Below are 18,351 nucleotides of genomic sequence, written 5' to 3' on the forward strand. Positions count from 1 at the left end.
ACGAAAAACACACTATAAAGTCTGTGACGTCACGTGCGGCGATTTTCGCCGCACGTGACGCCCCCTCAGTCTCATTGTAGATTACCTACCCGTACCCTTGTCTAGAGTGCTTAGCTGTTTACAGGAAACTGGCTTTTTATATAAACTTTAGAACCATGCAGCGTTTACGGTTCATTAACTGTCACCTTGTGCCTGGCTCAACGTAGCCGTAGTCGCGTTTTCGCCATAAAAACTCAATTACCTGGCTAACTTTACTGTAGCATCTCGGAACAGGGCCGAAATTCATTTTCAAACACAGTCAATCCTGGGCCTACGAAAACCCAGTGGGTTGCTTTGTTCGATTTTCTTTTTTTTGTCAGTTTTTTTTTTCTAACAATAATTTACAGTCTTGCATACGCTAGGGAGTCGTCACACAGATGTTTTTTTTTTTTGTTGACATGATGTAAGGAGATGTTGGCGCACAAATATGGCGCCGGCTACTCCTTAGCTTTTGGAGGTGTCCAACATAAAGTACATAGGGTCTCAATTTCTAATCACAATTAACCCGCAGTACATACAATATACAACTTAGCGTAACAGTCAGGACAGGACATAACAGTCAAAACAACATATTCAACAATCACATACATGTGTACACAACGTGATGTTAAAAAAAGGAAGAGCAACCGTTGCATAACATAACCGAGACAAAGTCAACGCGCACATAAATATACACTGTGCCGTTAAAACATAACAACGCTTAAATGCGCTAGTAATGGCCAAGAATGCCACTGTCTTCAAGAAAAATTTTCAATGTTTTTAAAGCATACTTCTGTAAACCTCTTTTTAGCCACGGACCCAAAAGTTTCCTTAAACTTGGTGGTCTGTGGTCTAATGTCGTTAACGATGATTTAAGTCGGCGTCTTGGTGCGTCGTGCTGTGGGCATTATAGAAGGAGGCGATATATGCCTTCATCTACGAATCCACAATCACATTCAGGAGTTTCAGCGCGGCCAATTCTATGTAAAAAATGCTTGCTGTAGGCAGTGCCTAGCCTTAATCGGTGAATAAGTGTTTCCACACTTCTGTCTAAAGGTAACGGAATTTCAAATTCGATAAGTGGATCTATATGATATAAATCACAGCTTTTAGAATTTTCGTCAAACCATGTATTTCTACACATATTGAAATATTTTGTCTTTAAAATGCTGCGCAATTCATTTTTCGATATTGGAATAGAAACAATATTTTTGCGGTGTGCTTGTCGTGCTGCTTCATCAGCTGTTGTGTTGCCAGAAATGTTGCAATGTCCCGGTATCCACTGGAACATTATTTCATGATGCTTTTGATTTCCCTTGGTGAGCTCTCTAAGTGTCTCGTAGATCAGACTATTAGTAACTGTTTTTGCTTTTGTGCTACAGAGTGATGTTGGATCCGCCTGTGAATCACTGAAAATCACCCATTTCTGAGCACCTCTCACAGAACTGATAAATTTTATAGCACTCAGAATAGCGAATAGTTCAGCTGTTGTGGACGATGTCACGCGAGATGATTGAATTGAATCTTGTACCTTGAGGTGCGGTGCAATAAATGCTGAAGTTGAAGATGTTGGTACAATGGAGCCATCTGTATAGACATGTATGTAGTCCCGATATCGCATATCTGGTAAAGCTCTAGTTGTTGGGCAGCTCGAATGAACATGTCATTTTTTCTGATTGTGCCGTCCACTGACACTTCGATCTTTCGTAGCGTAAGCGGCCATGGAAGATCATCAACGTATGAGTTAAAAAATTTATTCCTTGGCAATATACTGATTTTTCCTTAATTTCTTTATGAGCACAGCTTCTATTTCTTTGTAATATCTCCACAGCCAATGGGTGGTTTTTACGTTGCATCTGAAGACGAAAAAAATGGCGACATGTTTCTATACTTCTCATGACTGTGAAGGGAGATTGGAAAGTCTCTGCTATTACAAGGGAACTGGAAGTCGCTCGTGGAACTCCTAGGCATAGGCGTAATCCCCTAGCTAAAAGTCTTTGAAGTCCCTGCTCCGACGTGGGTGAAACGCCGTGTAAGATTGCCGCAGAGTACGCAATTCTTTGTCTTATTAAAGCATTGTGAACAGTTAGTAGGGACAACACTGATCCACCCCATGACGTACCAGCAATTCTGCGTCGTATATTCACTATCGCATTAACATCGCTTTCGAGTTTTTTATGTGTGGTGTTCAGGATAGCTGCCGATCAAGTACTATTCCAAGAAATCGATGCTGTGTCACAATCAATAAAAGTCGTCCTCCAGACTAAGATTGAAATTATTTAACTTCCTACGGCTGAAGGGCAACACAGCTGTCTTCACATGCGACATAGCCATCCCTCTCTGTATTAAAAAGTGTTGATGGCATTCATGCCCTCTTGTAGTGCCGTCTGAATTAATTGAACGTTAGTTCCAAATGTCCAAATGCACACATCATCTGCATACAGCGAGAATCGTAACTGCGATGGCAGTCGTCTTGCTAAATCAGCCATGACGCAGTTGAATAGAAAAGGGCTAAGCACACTAGAGCTGTGCACGGGCCGTATTTCCGAGCCCGAGCCCGGCCCGGGCCCGCTGACTTTGTCGGAGGCCCGCCCGAGCCCGACGGCAAAGCGCTGCGAGCCCGCCCGGCCCGGCCCGACGTACGAAAACACAATCCCGTGCCCGGCCCGGCCCGGCCCGGCCCGGCCCGGCTTTTTGAAGGTTCGCTGCGAAAACAAAACATCGTTTTCCGGTAATCTGGCATTTTATTGAGCGTATCGAATATGATCAAACGACACACCGCTCGTCGCTGTCGCGTGCATTTTCACTCGTATGGGATTTGGCCTTAAATCTAACGCGAACAGTCGCGTGGCGCCGTCACTAGCTCAGGTGGTGTTACTTCTCTGTTTGTCGGAGTGCAACAGAGGCAGTGCTTTACCTGCTCCCCTTTTGTTTACAGTGCGAATGGAAAGGAAAAGCGGTAGAGGGCGGTTGCGGAAAAGGCGCTGTATGCGTGCTGGAAAACAATTCCCGCTCATTTTCTTTATTTCGGGCTTGAGTCGGGCTTGGCGCCGGGCCCGAGCCCGGCCCGATAAAACTCCAAGTAGCCCGAGCCCGGCCCGGGCCCGAGGTGAAAATACATCGACCCGCCCGAGCCCGGCCCGCGGGCCGGGTCGGGCTCGGGCTTTCGGGCTACCCGGAGCCCGTGCACACCTCTAAAGCACACTTCCCAGTGGCACTCCCTGCTTGACATCGTGTTCTGCACTCTTTCCTTCACCCGTCTGGATAAATATTTTGCGACCTGATAAAAATTCAGAAATCCATCGCAAGGACCTGCCGGACATTCCGAGTTCCAACATACTTAGTAGAACATATACGTGACTGACGGTGTCGAATGCCCTCTTTATGTCCTAGAGTACCGCGGCCGTCACGTTACCGCAGGCGCGTTCGTGTTCCACGTACGTTACTATGTCCAGTATAGCATCCATTGCGCATCTATTTGTTCTCGAAATTTCACGAAATAAATAACTAGTAGTAGTGTATATAGCGCTATGCCTTGCAACGAGCACCGAAGATAGATAGATAGATAGATAGATAGATAGATAGATAGATAGATAGATAGATAGATAGATAGATAGATAGATAGATAGATAGATAGATAGATAGATAGATAGATAGACAGACAGACAGACAGACAGACAGACAGACAGACAGACAGACAGACAGACAGACAGACAGACAGACAGACAGATAGATAGATAGATAGATAGATAGATAGATAGATAGATAGATAGATAGATAGATAGATAGATAGATAGATAGATAGATAGATAGATAGATAGATAGATAGATAGATAGATAGATAGATAGAAATGCGAAGTCCATTTCACCTTCTTTGATCAATGCATAGAGACGACTTTATTAACAGGCACAACACTGGGTTTTTATGCGAATGATTTCTGAATGTTATATCACGTGACGTCAAAGCGAGGTCACGAAACAATGAATGCGCTCGTACAACCGTTTCCATGCGTCTGAGTCTACTGTAGTATCTTTCATTTCGGACATACAAAGCGGCAACATGAACAGGACTGTGTGGTGGCACTTTAAATACACTCGTAAAAGATTCTGTAGCATAGCTATTCGCCGCGAGATCGGGCTACAGATGGCAGCGCCATCGCCGCGTTAGTGTGCATAGGCGGTCGGCGGCGCGCATACAAATGTACATAGCGGTGCTTTCAAGGATTTCGAAATCGCCAACGCTTCACGAGATTCTGCATTCACACCTCGACATTTAGCACTTCCTTCGTTTAGTACGACGCCAAATGCACAATATGATCTGCTTGAACGACATTGTGACACTCACATTGGAATGACTGTCAAATGGACGGTACGATGACTACACCAAGCGCCATACCGACGCGTGCATGCGCTCACTTATTGGAATGCATACAAATCTCGGAAGGCGAAATGCTTGTGTATGTCGTGTAGGCATACGTACAAGCATTTGATACTGTACTAACACAACGGAAAAAGCTTCCCTCTGCGGACGTGCATGATGTTCGCACGCATACGAAAAACGGTGTGGCTAGCAGACGACGCAAGGAGCCATCCACACTACGGGGTTTCGTCCGCTCGCCGCTAGGTGCTGACTCTGTTGGATCTCGATGCCAAGAGCAATACCTTTTAAACTTCTTTGAGCTAAGGTCGGCGACAAAATAAGAAAAAACATAAACTCCGGCCACATAACCAGGGCGCGCCTCTCCTTCACTTGTGGAGGATAGTCGTGCTAGCTGGTTTCCGCTCGAACTGTAAGTACTTTTAAATACGAAGCATTTCTTAGCGAACTTCTGCGACTTTGAGCGTATCTATCTATCTATCTATCTATCTATCTATCTATCTATCTATCTATCTATCTATCTATCTATCTATCTATCTATCTATCTATCTATCTATCTATCTATCTATCTATCTATCTATCTATCTAGCCGCCTACGACTTTGTGCTCTCCTGGCCGTTTCGCTAATCGGATGTATACCAAAATTGGTGTGTCATAACATGGCCTTATTACGAACATAAATGACAGGTCATATCATGAAAATCATGACACGCATGTCATGAACAGCATGATTTACACTCCATGGCCTTTGGGCTCTTGCGGCCGTTCCGTTAATTTCATATATACCAAAATTGGCCCGGCGTGGCAAGAGTTCATGACGAACATAATGCCGGGTCCTAACATGCAAATCATGACGCGCATGTCATGTGCAGCATGATTTACATGACATGGTCTCGGGCCGCTCGCGGCCGTTTAAATGAAGGGATCCATACGAAAACTGGTATGACGAGACATATCTGTATGACGAACATAACTGACACGTGGTAACATGAAAATCATGATATGCATGTCATGTATGACATGATTTACATGCCACGCTCATGGCGCACTCGCGGCCGTTTCACTAGATTGATATACACCAAAATTGGTACTGTGCGATGTGACTGTATGAAGAACATGAATGACAGTTGGTAAGATGAAAACCATGACATGCATGTCATGTATGTCATGATTTAATTGCCACGCTCATGATGCATTCGCGGCCGCTTCGCTAGCTCGATGTACACAAAAATTGGTATTGCGTAAAGCGACTGTATGACGAAGGTAAATGAGACGTGGTAACATGAAAATCATGACATGCATGACATGCACGACATGATTTACATGTCATGCTCATGACGCACTCGTGCCGTTTCGCTTGCTTGACATACACCAAAATTGGTATTGCGCGACGCGACTGCATGACGAACGTAAATGAGAGTTGGTAACATGGAAATCATGACATGCAGGTTATGTGTCATGATTTACATGCCGCGATCATTGTGCATTCCCGGCCGTTTCGCTAGCTTGGTATACACCAAAGTTGGTATTGCGCGACGCCACTGTATGACGAACGTAAATGAAAGGTGGTACCATGATAATCATGACATGCATGAAATGCACATGATTTACATGCCATGCTCATGGCGCACTCGTGGCCGTTTCGCTAGATTGATATGCACCAAAATTGGTATTGCGCGATGTGACTGTATGAAGAACATGAATAACAGGTGGTAACATGAAAACTATGACATGCATGCCATGTATGTCATGACTTACATGCCACGCTCATGGTGCATTCGCGGCCGTTTCGGTAGCTTGATATACACCAAAACTGGTATTGCGCGATGTGACTGTATGGTGAACATTAGTGACAGGTGGTAACATGAAAAACCATAATATTCATGTCATGTATGGCATGATTTACATGCTCTACTCATGGTGCACTCGCGGCCATTTCGCTCCTTTGATGTACACCAAAATTGGTATTGCGCGATGTGACTGTATGACGAACATAAATTAGAGGTTTTAACATGCGAATCATGTTATGCATGTCATGTACGGTATGATTTACATGCCACTGTAATGGTGCGCTTCCGGCCGTTTTGTTAACGTGATATATACCAAAATTGATATGGCATGACACGAGTGCGTGATGAAAATAAACGACAGATCGTGCATTTATATACCAGAATATGCGTTTCATTGGCATGGTGTACACTAGATTGTGCATGCATGCGTGCATGGCAAACATGCGATATATGGTGGACTAGATGCCATGGCATGAATGATTTCATTTGGCTCAAAGGCAATGTATGCAGCTCTTTGCTGGCTGCTTCGCATTGCGTCGATTCCCACAGTGCGTGCGATCTGCCGAATTTTTTTTTCTCGGCTAATGTAAACACTGCGCATATTAGGAGTTAAAGGTTGGGCGTTACCATATAAAACATTTTGTCTGGTTAAGCAGCAATGTCAGAATGACTGGCGAAAATTACTGGGATGTTTATGTTTCCGACCTCGAAAACCAGCGACACAAACGTGTGCCTATATGGGAAAGTCAAATACCTAAAACACTTTGAAGTGCTTCGCGTGACAAAAAGGAGGGGGGAAAGGGAAAGTAAAATGGAGCTGACATATATCCTTAGGATATGACCGAGTATGGTGTGCGCAGTGGTACGAGAACGGAGCAGCGGATAAGCTTGTGAAAGTGCACTGAGCGTCGCGACGCTGCGTAAATGTCCGCGAGATAAGCGATAATCGGCAGCACCTCGCACGCGGCTGCTTTATCGGGCCCCGTTCACAAGGAAACCGCGCTGTAGGTCACGCGTGAACGCGGAACCAAGTAGGCGGTGACAGATGCTGCCGGTGCGAACGCGAATTGCAATGGCGTCGTCATTTCGTTGCTCGGTGTTGCTGGTCTTCGTGTTGGGATTACTTCTGGGGGCCACTTCGGCGTTGGAAGAAGGTATTTCCAATTTTGCGATGTGGCTTTCTCTCTCTTTCTTGGTGTTTCTCAAAAGTTGTCCTCTTACTGCTCAGAAAGTTCCACCCACAGTTCAGTCTTTGTCTAACTGCGCTCTATTACTCATTTCTGACTAAATTAGAGCTACTTCAACTCAGTACGCCACCTACAAAAGTGTACTTAAAATTTTTTAGTGCGATCATGATTGGGCACAGTGGTCTATGGGCGACGCTGTTGGGATGAAATTTACGAAGTGAAGTTCCTTCACGGGCACCAAGTACAGAGTACAAGTAGGCTTTTTTCTTCTTTATGTTATAAGAAAGAGCGTTCCTGGGCTTCTTCCAGCCACCTTATCTAACGGGCTGCGATCTTGTCCACGATGATCTCGATGACCCATGACTTACGTATGAACAACGGCATTTTCTCACACTCTACCCGATCTCGCTAATGCTGGTAATCCGCAGACTAATCGTGGCAAGCGTGGGCAAATGATGACTCAGTAAAGTAAAAAGTTGGGCGAGTTGGTGTTGACGCGTGTTACTGCCTTCGCCTCCAAGCGCGTCGTCCGGTGTCCATCTTTTTCTTTGTGTGCCGTTTTATCGCGCCCCTCTGTTATCATGAATCAAATGATGACTAATGTCAGCTGGTATTGCCTCGTGTCAGCTACGTGACGGACTTGCAAAGCATGTCTACATACTGACATTTCTCCAGCTGTGAGTCTTTGCGCGCGCGCGCGTGTGTGTGTGTGTGTGTGTGTGTGTGTGTGTGTGTGTGTGTGTGTGTGTGTGTGTGTGTGTGTGTGTGTGTGTGTGTGTGTGTGTGTGTGTGTGTGTGTGTGTGTGTGTGTGTGTGTGTGTGTGTGTGTGTGTGTGTGTGTGTGTGTGCGGGCAAAAACGCAAAGTGACAACGTATAAAGTGAAAGAAATACAAATATCTCGCTTGTGTGCGCTGCGTTCCGTCTCGAAAAGCTACATGTAGAAAACGAAGGAGTAGTTTATATATCTCGCGCAGAAAATGCGGACGCCATTGTGGGACTACATTCATTAGCGGTAGGATACGTGCATTGTGGCTCTGTAGCTTTCGCTTCATTGCCACAGAAAGTTGTCCCCGAGTATAGGTCGTTAGAGGCACTGTGTAACACTACGAAGACATGCACCTATAAAAAAGAAGCTTCGGAGAATAGCACAAATAACTTTGTTTCGGCCTCCAGCGTAACAACAATTCCTACGATTCCACGTGCACTGAAGGTAAGAATGACTAAATGAGGACAGTGATGAAAAATTGGTAAACAGGGTTTGTGTCCTGGAGCCGACGTTTCGACAAGCGGGCTTGTCTTCTTCAAGGCTGCAAGTGAAGAAAAGTCCGCTTGTCGAAACGTCGGCTCCAGCACACAAACCCTGTTTACCAATTTTTCATCGCAAGCTTCCGTCTTCTCCCGACTCCTGCCTTTTTTTAAAATGAAGACAATGTAACATAACATAGGGAGACATGCCAGGATATTAGATTTCTGATAACTTCTTAAATCATTGCTATATTTCGCTTAGAAATGCTGACGCTGCGCTTGATCTTTATCTTCCGTGCTTTGAATGTGATAGGCCTCGACTAGAGCCAGGTAAGTTAGCGTATAATATGCTTCGGAGACGCGATGGTTTGGCTTTCAAACAACGCCGGCGGGGGTTATACAACGTACATGATATTTTTCTGTGTCTAGGTAACCTTAAAAACGCTAGCCTTATGGAACCACGCGTGCCAGTAAAAAATGATTCGTCGTAGCAAAAAGTATATTTCCGACGGATACGGACACAAGAGACAAGATAAGAGCCCTTTGTGCTGTCAGTTTCTCTTTTTGCGCTTGTGTTTGCATGTCGTGTGGTTTCCTGTACACAAATTCCTACAAACTGGCTCAATTGTTTGTCGTTCTCTTCAAAAAAGGGCATCGATGTTATGCATGATGAGTCAGTTAAAAACGAGATCTGGTTGTCTGCAAACGCGGTAATTGATTTTTATGAATTGCACTTCTTGAACTGCAAGCGACATTGTAGTAAGTTTCCTAAGTGGAAGAGTGAGTGTCTTTGTACAGCATACTGGTAATTGGATTGCACAACACAGACGAAACGAGCGTATGTGTGCCTCCCCTGAGTGTCGTGTTGCGCAATCCATTATCTAGTTTTCTAGCGTGAAATATTTTCCGCTCGGAGGTCTATATTACGTCACTGAGGTAGTGCTCATCTCCTTCTTCGAAGCTAGCCACATTAATTTGTTCGGAGATCCTACTACATGTACATCAAGGCTCGTAATTCTCGTACTTTTTTATTGCACCAGCACCTAACGACGTTACGCTTTTCGAGCAGCATACCGGAATTTGCCCCCAGGCAACCGGATGTTGAGCGTTGGCTCGAATGGGACTAAATCTCAATAAAAAAAAAATATACATGACCTCACGACGCTTGACATGACGAGGCAATAAATGACTCATGACATCCTATGCCGGAACGTGAATAATTAGGAACGATGCCGATTGCGTAGGCGCCTTTGGCATCATGCCTGCGCAAAGAAAGAAAGAAAGAAGCAGTAGGTCAGGCACGCACATGCGAAGCTTGGCTTGCTCTCATTCTCCCGATAGAAGAAGGGCTCCTGAATTTTTTACAGCGAAAACTGAGATGTGATCACAACAGCAGCCGATTTTGGTGCCGCAGTTGTCCGCTGCCACCGCCGCTGCCGGTATCCGCAACCGCTATTGTCGGACAGAGCAATGCGGCGCCTGCGGCTCGTATAAACAAAACCGAGCTGCGGGCGAATGCCGGGGGTCGGCACGTATATCAGCTGGCCTCGGCGGCGTTTTCCTAGAAGCGCGCCTTCAGGAAACGCGTGGTGGTGTTGGCCGGAACATCTCCGTCAGCGCCTCGTACGACCGTGCGGTGGGCGCAAGCCATTGCGGGGTACTCGGACAGCGACGGCAGCGAGCGTCTGCTCAACGAGCTCGGAGCTCAGATTTACGACTTCAAGTGCTCGCCACGGACTGCGGCTCTGCCGAGCTAAATGACCCGACGACTGCGGTGTTGTGCTCGCCGTGCTCGAACCGTGGGAACGTGACCTCCGCTCGAGAGTGCCGTGCCTGAACTTGTGAAGACCCCGTGCAGCAGTGTTTTAAGAGACCTGAAGGGAAGGTCCGGAGAGAGACGGATTTCGGAACGCGCTGAGTGCGCATCGGAATAAACGAACTGCATTTTACCCAGTCTAAGTCTCCTCTCATCAGCGACATACGAGAGCCGGCTTTCTCGGTTCACACCGGAGAAAGGGGCAACACGAACTTCACTGCTATCGCGCGAAATGATAAGAAAAAAAAAGGATATGAGAAAGAAATATCCAGGATTAGGTGGGATTTCCACCGGGGCCCTCTGCGTGGAAGCCGAGTGTTCTACGACAAAGCCACGCCGTTGCTTGAAACTCCTCCGCAAAAGGACCCTATACATGCTTCAAGTCGGGCAAGGGCTCACGTCGATATATGTAATATAGCGTGGTATAAAAGTAAAATAACAACCAGGCGTCACACAACGCGTATTGCGCAACGAGTGTGTGGTTTAAAGCTTCCAACCCATTACAAAGGGCTCAACCATAATTATTCATCGTCATCAGCCGCAGCATCAACAAAGTGCGCATAATGCTTTACAATTGTGTAGCTGGTACCTCGCTTCTCCGCAGAATGACGTATAATCGCATGTGGGTGCTTCCCTACTTCACAAAAATGACGATTTATGGCGTAGCAGGTACCCTGCACGTGTACAAGTACACTTACAGCACAAGTTTGTAGTGGTTGCCCCATGGGACTTTACAAAGGGCTCTGGGAAAGCCACCCTTCCAGCTTTCACTGTGACTGTGCCGCGTGTTCCACGCAGCCAGGCCTGCGCGGAACAGTAATAATCGTTACTGTTCATTGCTGGAGCTTCCCCCATCTCGCGCGTTTAACTGTATTTGCCTCCAAGCAAAACTGCAGCGTGGTCAAATTACAGATCACACTCGAAGTCACGGCAACGTGACGCCAATTCCCCCTGTGTTTCTTTTGTCACGTGTGTCTTGTCACTGTGCCTCTCAGGCGTTTGTCCGGGCATACTTTTTTCCTGCGAGACCTACATCTAAACCACGCGATATTGCTATCCAACAAACAGTGCCATCGACATTTCCACCGAATCGTTTGCCATATTTTATATTACTTTTGGTACTCAACTGGCGATGTCATTCTGCAGAGTATGCAAATGCCACTTTTGCAGCCACCTGCAGACGCCCATGCTTGTTTCGTCATTGGTCATACTTCTGTCAAAAGCTCTTTTGCAGTAATGTTCATTGCTCTTTTTCAACCTTTCCCCAACGCAGGGCCACAGCCACACGAGTGCTATGCCGATTCGGTGTCTCAGTGCTACCGAATGTACCACGGCACATTGTGGGGAGACTTCAACGGAAACTCTGACAGACTTTGCAAGTACGAACGTCATCTGTCCTTTTAAGCGAAGCTTTTATAACTCGCAGATTTTAACGGCGGCGTCGCACTCGGAAAACCCGGCGCCGGCGAGTGTACAGAAATGCTGCCCTCGTTGGTGCGCCGGTCTCGTGTGCTTTGCGTATTTGTCCCGATCAATCTGATCAGAACAAATACGCATCTGACCTGATCTGTTGTCGAGGCAATGCGATCTTTTATCAAGGTGAATTGCCATTTCACGTTGCCCCATTTCATTGTTGTCTGATATGAACGCATGACCGTCATTGTTGCGTGTAGCAACTGAAGTGTTGCGCTGCTAAAAACGTGGATGAATGTCCAATTCCTGGCATGGAGGGAGCATAGCGCAATGTCATAGATAGATAGATAGATAGATAGATAGATAGATAGATAGATAGATAGATAGATAGATAGATAGATAGATAGATAGATAGATAGATAGATAGATAGATAGATAGATAGATAGATAGATAGATAGATAGATAGATAGATAGATAGACAGACAGACAGACAGACAGACAGACAGACAGACAGACAGACAGACAGACAGACAGACAGACAGATAGACAGATAGATAGATAGATAGATAGATAGATAGATAGATAGATAGATAGATAGATAGATAGAAAGAAGGAAAATTGCCTTCGGACTGCCACACGTGCAAGTCTTCACGGATCCAGAGTGTTCTTCTAGTCATTACATTAGTTGGAACAGCAGTGCATTACTTTTAAGACGTGTGTCCGCCATGCTTGAGGATACGCTAAGTTGTGCTAAAGGACAGTAACTGGGTCGATAATAATAAGTCAGGGTTATGGTGAGAGGTCCTTTCATTCATTATGCCTCACTTGTGATTGGCTGGCTTGCCGATGTGGTATTACGTTTTTGTGTTTTTTGTGAAGTGGTTTTACATATACTTATATTGAGCGAAACTTCCCTCAAAAACTTGCGTTGCGAGGCAGCGCTGGTGTCGTTCGTTTCACATCTGGTGTCCCTGTGTTTGCGCTGTTTTGTACCCTCCACCATGAACCAAACACAACTAGCTGAATTCGCAATTCTAATTGAACAACGCGTTGTAATTTGCGGCCATATACGATGGGCCTGCCACCGCGTGGAGCAGTGCCGGAAGAGTTCTGGGTTAAAAAGCGGACTGTGGCAGTGCTGATCGTATTTAACCGTTTACTCAAGCTGACGCGATTCCTCGCACTCCATTGTAGGAACGTGACGACGAAGCTTCGGTGTCATCAGAAGCTAGCCTCCTGCCCGGAGCCAGTGAGGACAAACTTCAGCCGCCAGGAGGAAGGATACGAAGCCCTTCGCAACTTTGTCTGCAACCGCAAGGCCTTTGAAGGTGAGAAATGCCGCGTCATCTTTTCTTGCAGGCAAAGTGCTTCGCCTTAGCGATTTATGTCTTAATGCTTCAGATTCTCATAAGTTTCTATTCTGAAGACCTCTAATACAGCGGAAGTGCATATGTCTCCTTACGACAGGTAGTAACCGCGGAGCCGAACCGTGACATTGAAGTAACTAGAGGAATAAGGATGGGATGGTGCACGTTCGGCAAGCACTCTCAAATCATGAATGGTAGTTTACCACTATCCCTCAAGAGGAAGGTATATAACAGCTGCGTCTTACCGGTACTTACCTACGGACCAGTGACCTGGAGGCTTACAAAGAGGATTCAACTTAAACTGAGGACGACGCAGCGAGCAGTGGAAAGGAGAATGATAGGTGTAACCTTAAGGGACAAGAAGAGAGCAGAGCGGATCAGGGAACAAACGGGTGTTAAGGACATCTTAGTCGAAATCAAGAAGAGAAATGGACATTGGCAAGGCATGTAGCGCGTAGGCAAGATAACCGCTGGTCATTAAGGGTAACAAACTGGATTCCAAGAGAAGGCAAACGCTCGAGGAGGAGACAGGAAGTTAGGTGGGCAGATGAGATTAAGAAGTTTGCGGGTGTAACGTGGCAGCATCAAGCCCAGGACCGGGTTGATTGGCGGAACATGGGAGAGGCCTTTGCCCTGCAGTGGGCGTAGTCATGATGATGATGATGATGATGATGATGATGATGATGATGGTGTATATGGCTAGTGTTACAAAATAAAGAGGACGAAGAGGTGTAGCTCGAGCAGCGGCACGAGCGCTGGATCGTTCCGGTTTTCACTGCGATTCTTCGATGTAGCCAGACGTCCAGGTACGGTTCTCCGTGTTTCGCTACATTCGTTCAGGGGCCGAAACGCGGGAACGAATGCAGAAACACGAAGAGAACCGGACCCGGACGTCTGGCTACATCGAAGAATGGCAACGAAAATTGAAAGGAGCCAGCGCTTGTGCCGCTCGAATCATAAGTTTCCTACAATACTTACTAGAGGGAACACTGGCGCTAGTGTCTATGGGAGCTGCAATGCATTGCGCTTCAGCCAGCATGGGAATCATGGGTAGCACACGGATTTGTCCAAACTTCGTTCTTTCGGCTCCGTTTGGCTCCGCGTCGCCTGCATCCGCTTTGTCGCAAAACACGAAGTTCAGCAAAGATCAGCAGTTTCACTTCACCACTTTAACTTCTTTAGGCTCACCGATTCAAATCTGGTCACGAAGTTCACAACGATCCATTCTTTTATCCGAAAGAAAACCAAAACGTACCAATAAACAAAGCCACAAGTGCGTTCGAAGCCCACAAGCACGAAGACTAGGCAAATCCGTGTACTACCCATCATTCCCATGGTGGCTGAACGATCGCAGTGCCAGAGTTCCCTCTAGGTCATTTTAGGAAGCTCTATGGCTCGAGTAATCTCAACGTCATCTCGACGTCATACGCGAATGATGTCGACGTCAGACTCCAGTGATCTCCATCGCGATGCGGTTGCGTCAATACAAAATGTTGTTTGCTTGTCACTACTCGCGTCTGATGTAGTCTATTTCGCTCCCCGCTTTGTTATTTATTTTTTCGCCACTGTTCTGCAGATTACCGAACAGCCGCCCGCTGTCGGGACCACAGAAATCATCAGGCCTGTGAGGAACGACACGGAGCTGGGCCAGAGGAAAATGAGCGCGATCCTGCCAACTTTGGCTGCAAGTAAGTTTTGTAGCAGTCGTCCTACCAGTGTGTTGGAACGGAACGAAAACCAAAAACGAAAAAAAAAAACTATATTGTTGACCGGAACCAAAACCTAACCGAAACGTTATCTATTATTTCGTTCCGGAGTGAAACCGAAATTTTTAAATGCGAAGCATTTCTTAGCGAACTTCTGCGAGTTTGAGCGCATCTATCTATCTATCTAGCCGCCTACGACTTTGTGCTCTCCTGGCCGTTTCGTTAATCGGATGTATACCAAAATTGGTATGGAATAACATGACCGTATTACGAACATAAATGACGAGTCATAACATGAAAATCATGACATGCGTGTCATGAACAGCATGATTTACATTCGACGGCCTTGGGGCTCTTGTGGCCATTCCGTTAATTTCATATATACCAAAACTGGTATGACGTGACAAGAGTTCATGGCGAACATAATGAGAGGTCCTAACGTGCAAATCATGAGACGCATGTCATGTGCGGCATGATTTACATGACATGGTCTCGGGGCGCTCGCGGCCGTTTAAATCAATGGATATATACGAAAACTGGTATGACGAGACATTTCGACATGACGAACATAACTGACACGTGGTAACATGAAAATCATGACACGCGTGTCATGCACGTCATGATTTACATGCCACGCTCATGACGCACTCGCGGCCGTTTCGCTAGGTTGATATACACCAAAATTGGTATCGCGCGATGTGACTGTATGAAGAACATGAATACCAGGTGGTAACATGAAAACCATGACATGCATGTCATGTGTGTCATGATTTGCATGCCACGCTCATGGTGCATTCGCGGCTGTTTCGCTGGCTTGATATACACCAAAAGTGGTATTGCGCGACGCGACTGTATGACGAACGTAAATTAGAGGTGGTAACATGAAAACCATGACACGCGTGTCATGCACGACATAATTTACATGCCACGCTCATGACGCACTCGCGGTCGTTTCGCTAGGTTGATATACACCAAAATTGGTATTGCGCGATGTGACTGTATGAAGAACATGAATAACAGGTGGTAACATGAAAACCATGACATGCATGTCTTGTATGTCATGATATACATGCCACGCTCATGGTGCATTCCCGGCCGTTTCGCTGGCTTGATATACACCAAAATTGGTATTGCGCGACGCGCCTGTGTGACGAACGTAAATTAGAGGTGGTAACATTAAAATCATGAGACGCGTGTCACGCACGACATAATTTAGCATGCCACGCTTGTGACGTTGCGGGGTTGTGGGGTTTTCCTTGGGAAGAACCACACCGCTCGGCTGCTGGGTACGAACTGCTTTATTGCCAAAAAACGGCGCCTGCTCGCGAAGGCGCGGTCCGTGCGCGGCGTCCCTCGTGAAGGGAAAACGGAACCCAATCTGCCTTGTCGCTCTGGCCGCGCGGCTGAGTGACCAGAAGCCGGTGCTTGCGAGTCCCGGAGCGGCGGCACGACTATTTGCCCGGAGCGGCAGTGCGTCGCCTGTAGAACATCACATCCCTCCCCTCTTAGATGGAGTCCCCGTAGCGGTCTGGGGGCTGGCGATGTCGTTGCGGACGTGATGCCGTTGTCGTGTCCGGCTGCGTCGCTGGTTGTTGTGGCCCTGGCTCTTCTGTTAGGCTGAACCCTGATGAAACAGAGGAATCTGCTGGTGGATCCAGCATGTACGGGGCCGGCACGGTAGCTTGCCGAGTTGTTGCGAGTTGCTCTCCGTGCTCGCTTTCTATGCGGCTTTCCGCCTGACTCTTCTCGAAACCGGGTTTTATGTGGTCTAGGTGCCTTCGAAACGTTCCCGTTTCACATTTAATCACCCAAGACCTGTGTCCAAGCCTCTCCGTCACCGTTCTCTCCATCCATGCAGGGCTGCCGATGAAATTCCGGATGAATACTGACTGCCCCACAGAAATTTCCCTCGCGGAGTTGCAGCCCCTGGTGTTCGAGGGTGCTTCCTCAGGCGGCTGGGGCTGGAGTTTTGTGAGCGCGGTGACCATGTCGCGCCCGAACATTAATGCGGCTGGTGTTTTGCCTGTTGCCGTTGATACGGTGCTGTGCTGCTTAAGTAGGAACCGCGCCAGCCTGCATGCAAACGTTCCTGTTTGGGTCTTGGCTAACGCCTGTTTTATTTCGGACACCATCCTCTCTGCCTGGCCATTAGTGGCGGGATGGTAGGGGGCGCTTGTGACATGTGTAATCCCGTTCTTCTTTAAAAACTCCTCAAATTCTGAGGAAACAAAAGACGGGCCATTGTCCGTCACTAACTTTTTGGGGAGCCCAGACATTGCGAAAAGGTTTCGCATTTCCTCGATCAATGTGGTAGTCTGGATGTTGCGCATGCAGCGCACTTGCAGCCACTTGGTGTACGCATCGACCACCACTAGCAACATCCTCCCCTCCACAGGGCCAGCAAAGTCCGCATGAATGGTGTGCCAAGGTGTCGTTGCGCGCTCCCACTGAGGCATAGGTGCCTTGCCTGGTGCCTTTTGGTGCTGGCGACATATTACACAGTTCCTTGCCACTTCTTCAATATCGCTGTCAACACCTGGCCACCAAAAGTAACTTCTAGCGCAGGCTTTCATGGCGACAATTCCTCTGTGGTTTTCGTGGGCCAGGCCCAATACGCACTTTCTCGCTTTTGCAGGAATGACCACCCTGCAGCCCCTAATAAGGCAGCCCTCCTGAATAGAGAGTTCGGCCCCGAGCTTTCTGTATGCTGCAAAGTCTTCATTGGCAAGCTTGCGCAATTCGCCGCTTCCGACAGCTGCTTTCACTCGAGAGAAGGCTGGGTCTTGTCGGGTCATTTCAGCAAGTTGGTTTGGTGCTAGTTCAAAGCTTGGCGTGGAAACCAACATGAGCACGTCTCCTGGCGGATAAGGCTCATCGACCTGTGCTGGCAGCGGGAGTCTGCTGAGAGCGTCTGCGTTTTGGTGTTTTTTGCCTGGTCTGTACAGCAAATTGTAATCATAGGTGGCTAGCTTGAGGCACCAGCGAGTCATTCTAGGCGACAGTACCGACGGCACTTGTTTCTTTTCGCCCATGATACCAATCAATGGTTGATGGTCTGTCATTACAGTTACGTGGCGACCAGCGATGTACTTGTGAAAATGGCTGACACCGTATACTATCGCCAATCCTTCTTTGTCAAGCTGGGAATAGTTCTTTTCCGCGCTTCCCAATGTTCGCGAAGCGAATGCTATGGGTGCCTCTCGGCCAAGAGCGTCTTCCTGAGCCAGCACCGCACCGATACCGTACGGTGACGCGTCTACGGACAAAAGAAGGGGCTTAGTTTCATCGTAATGAGCCAGTACTGTGCAAGTGAGGACCATATGTTTCAGTTCCTCGAAGGCGGTTTCGTGCTCCGATTTCCACTTCCAGGGCGTATTTTTCTGTAACAGTTTGTACAGCTTGGCTGCGACATTTGCCCTGTTCCTTAAA

General features: G+C 47.1%; 1 protein-coding gene across 2 annotated transcripts in view; it reads left to right on the top strand.

Moving 5' to 3' along the window:
- The window catches only part of LOC119372085 (uncharacterized), a 39,351-nt gene that overhangs the window by 12,183 nt on the left and 8,817 nt on the right, over positions 1-18,351 (top strand). Inside the window, exons 1-4 of one of the 2 annotated variants that reach the window (XM_037642538.2) lie at positions 7,231-7,340; positions 11,709-11,814; positions 13,044-13,177; positions 14,793-14,904. In XM_037642538.2, coding sequence (XP_037498466.1) covers positions 7,232-7,340; positions 11,709-11,814; positions 13,044-13,177; positions 14,793-14,904 — 461 coding nt within the window. In that variant the 5' untranslated portion in view covers position 7,231. Of the gene's footprint in view, positions 1-7,230; positions 7,341-11,708; positions 11,815-13,043; positions 13,178-14,792; positions 14,905-18,351 lie in introns of those variants that run through there. The other variant, XM_037642539.2, reaches the window with a different exon arrangement.

This window comes from Rhipicephalus sanguineus, chromosome 10, assembly GCF_013339695.2.
Source record: "Rhipicephalus sanguineus isolate Rsan-2018 chromosome 10, BIME_Rsan_1.4, whole genome shotgun sequence".
Taxonomy (NCBI): Eukaryota; Metazoa; Arthropoda; class Arachnida; order Ixodida; family Ixodidae; genus Rhipicephalus; species Rhipicephalus sanguineus.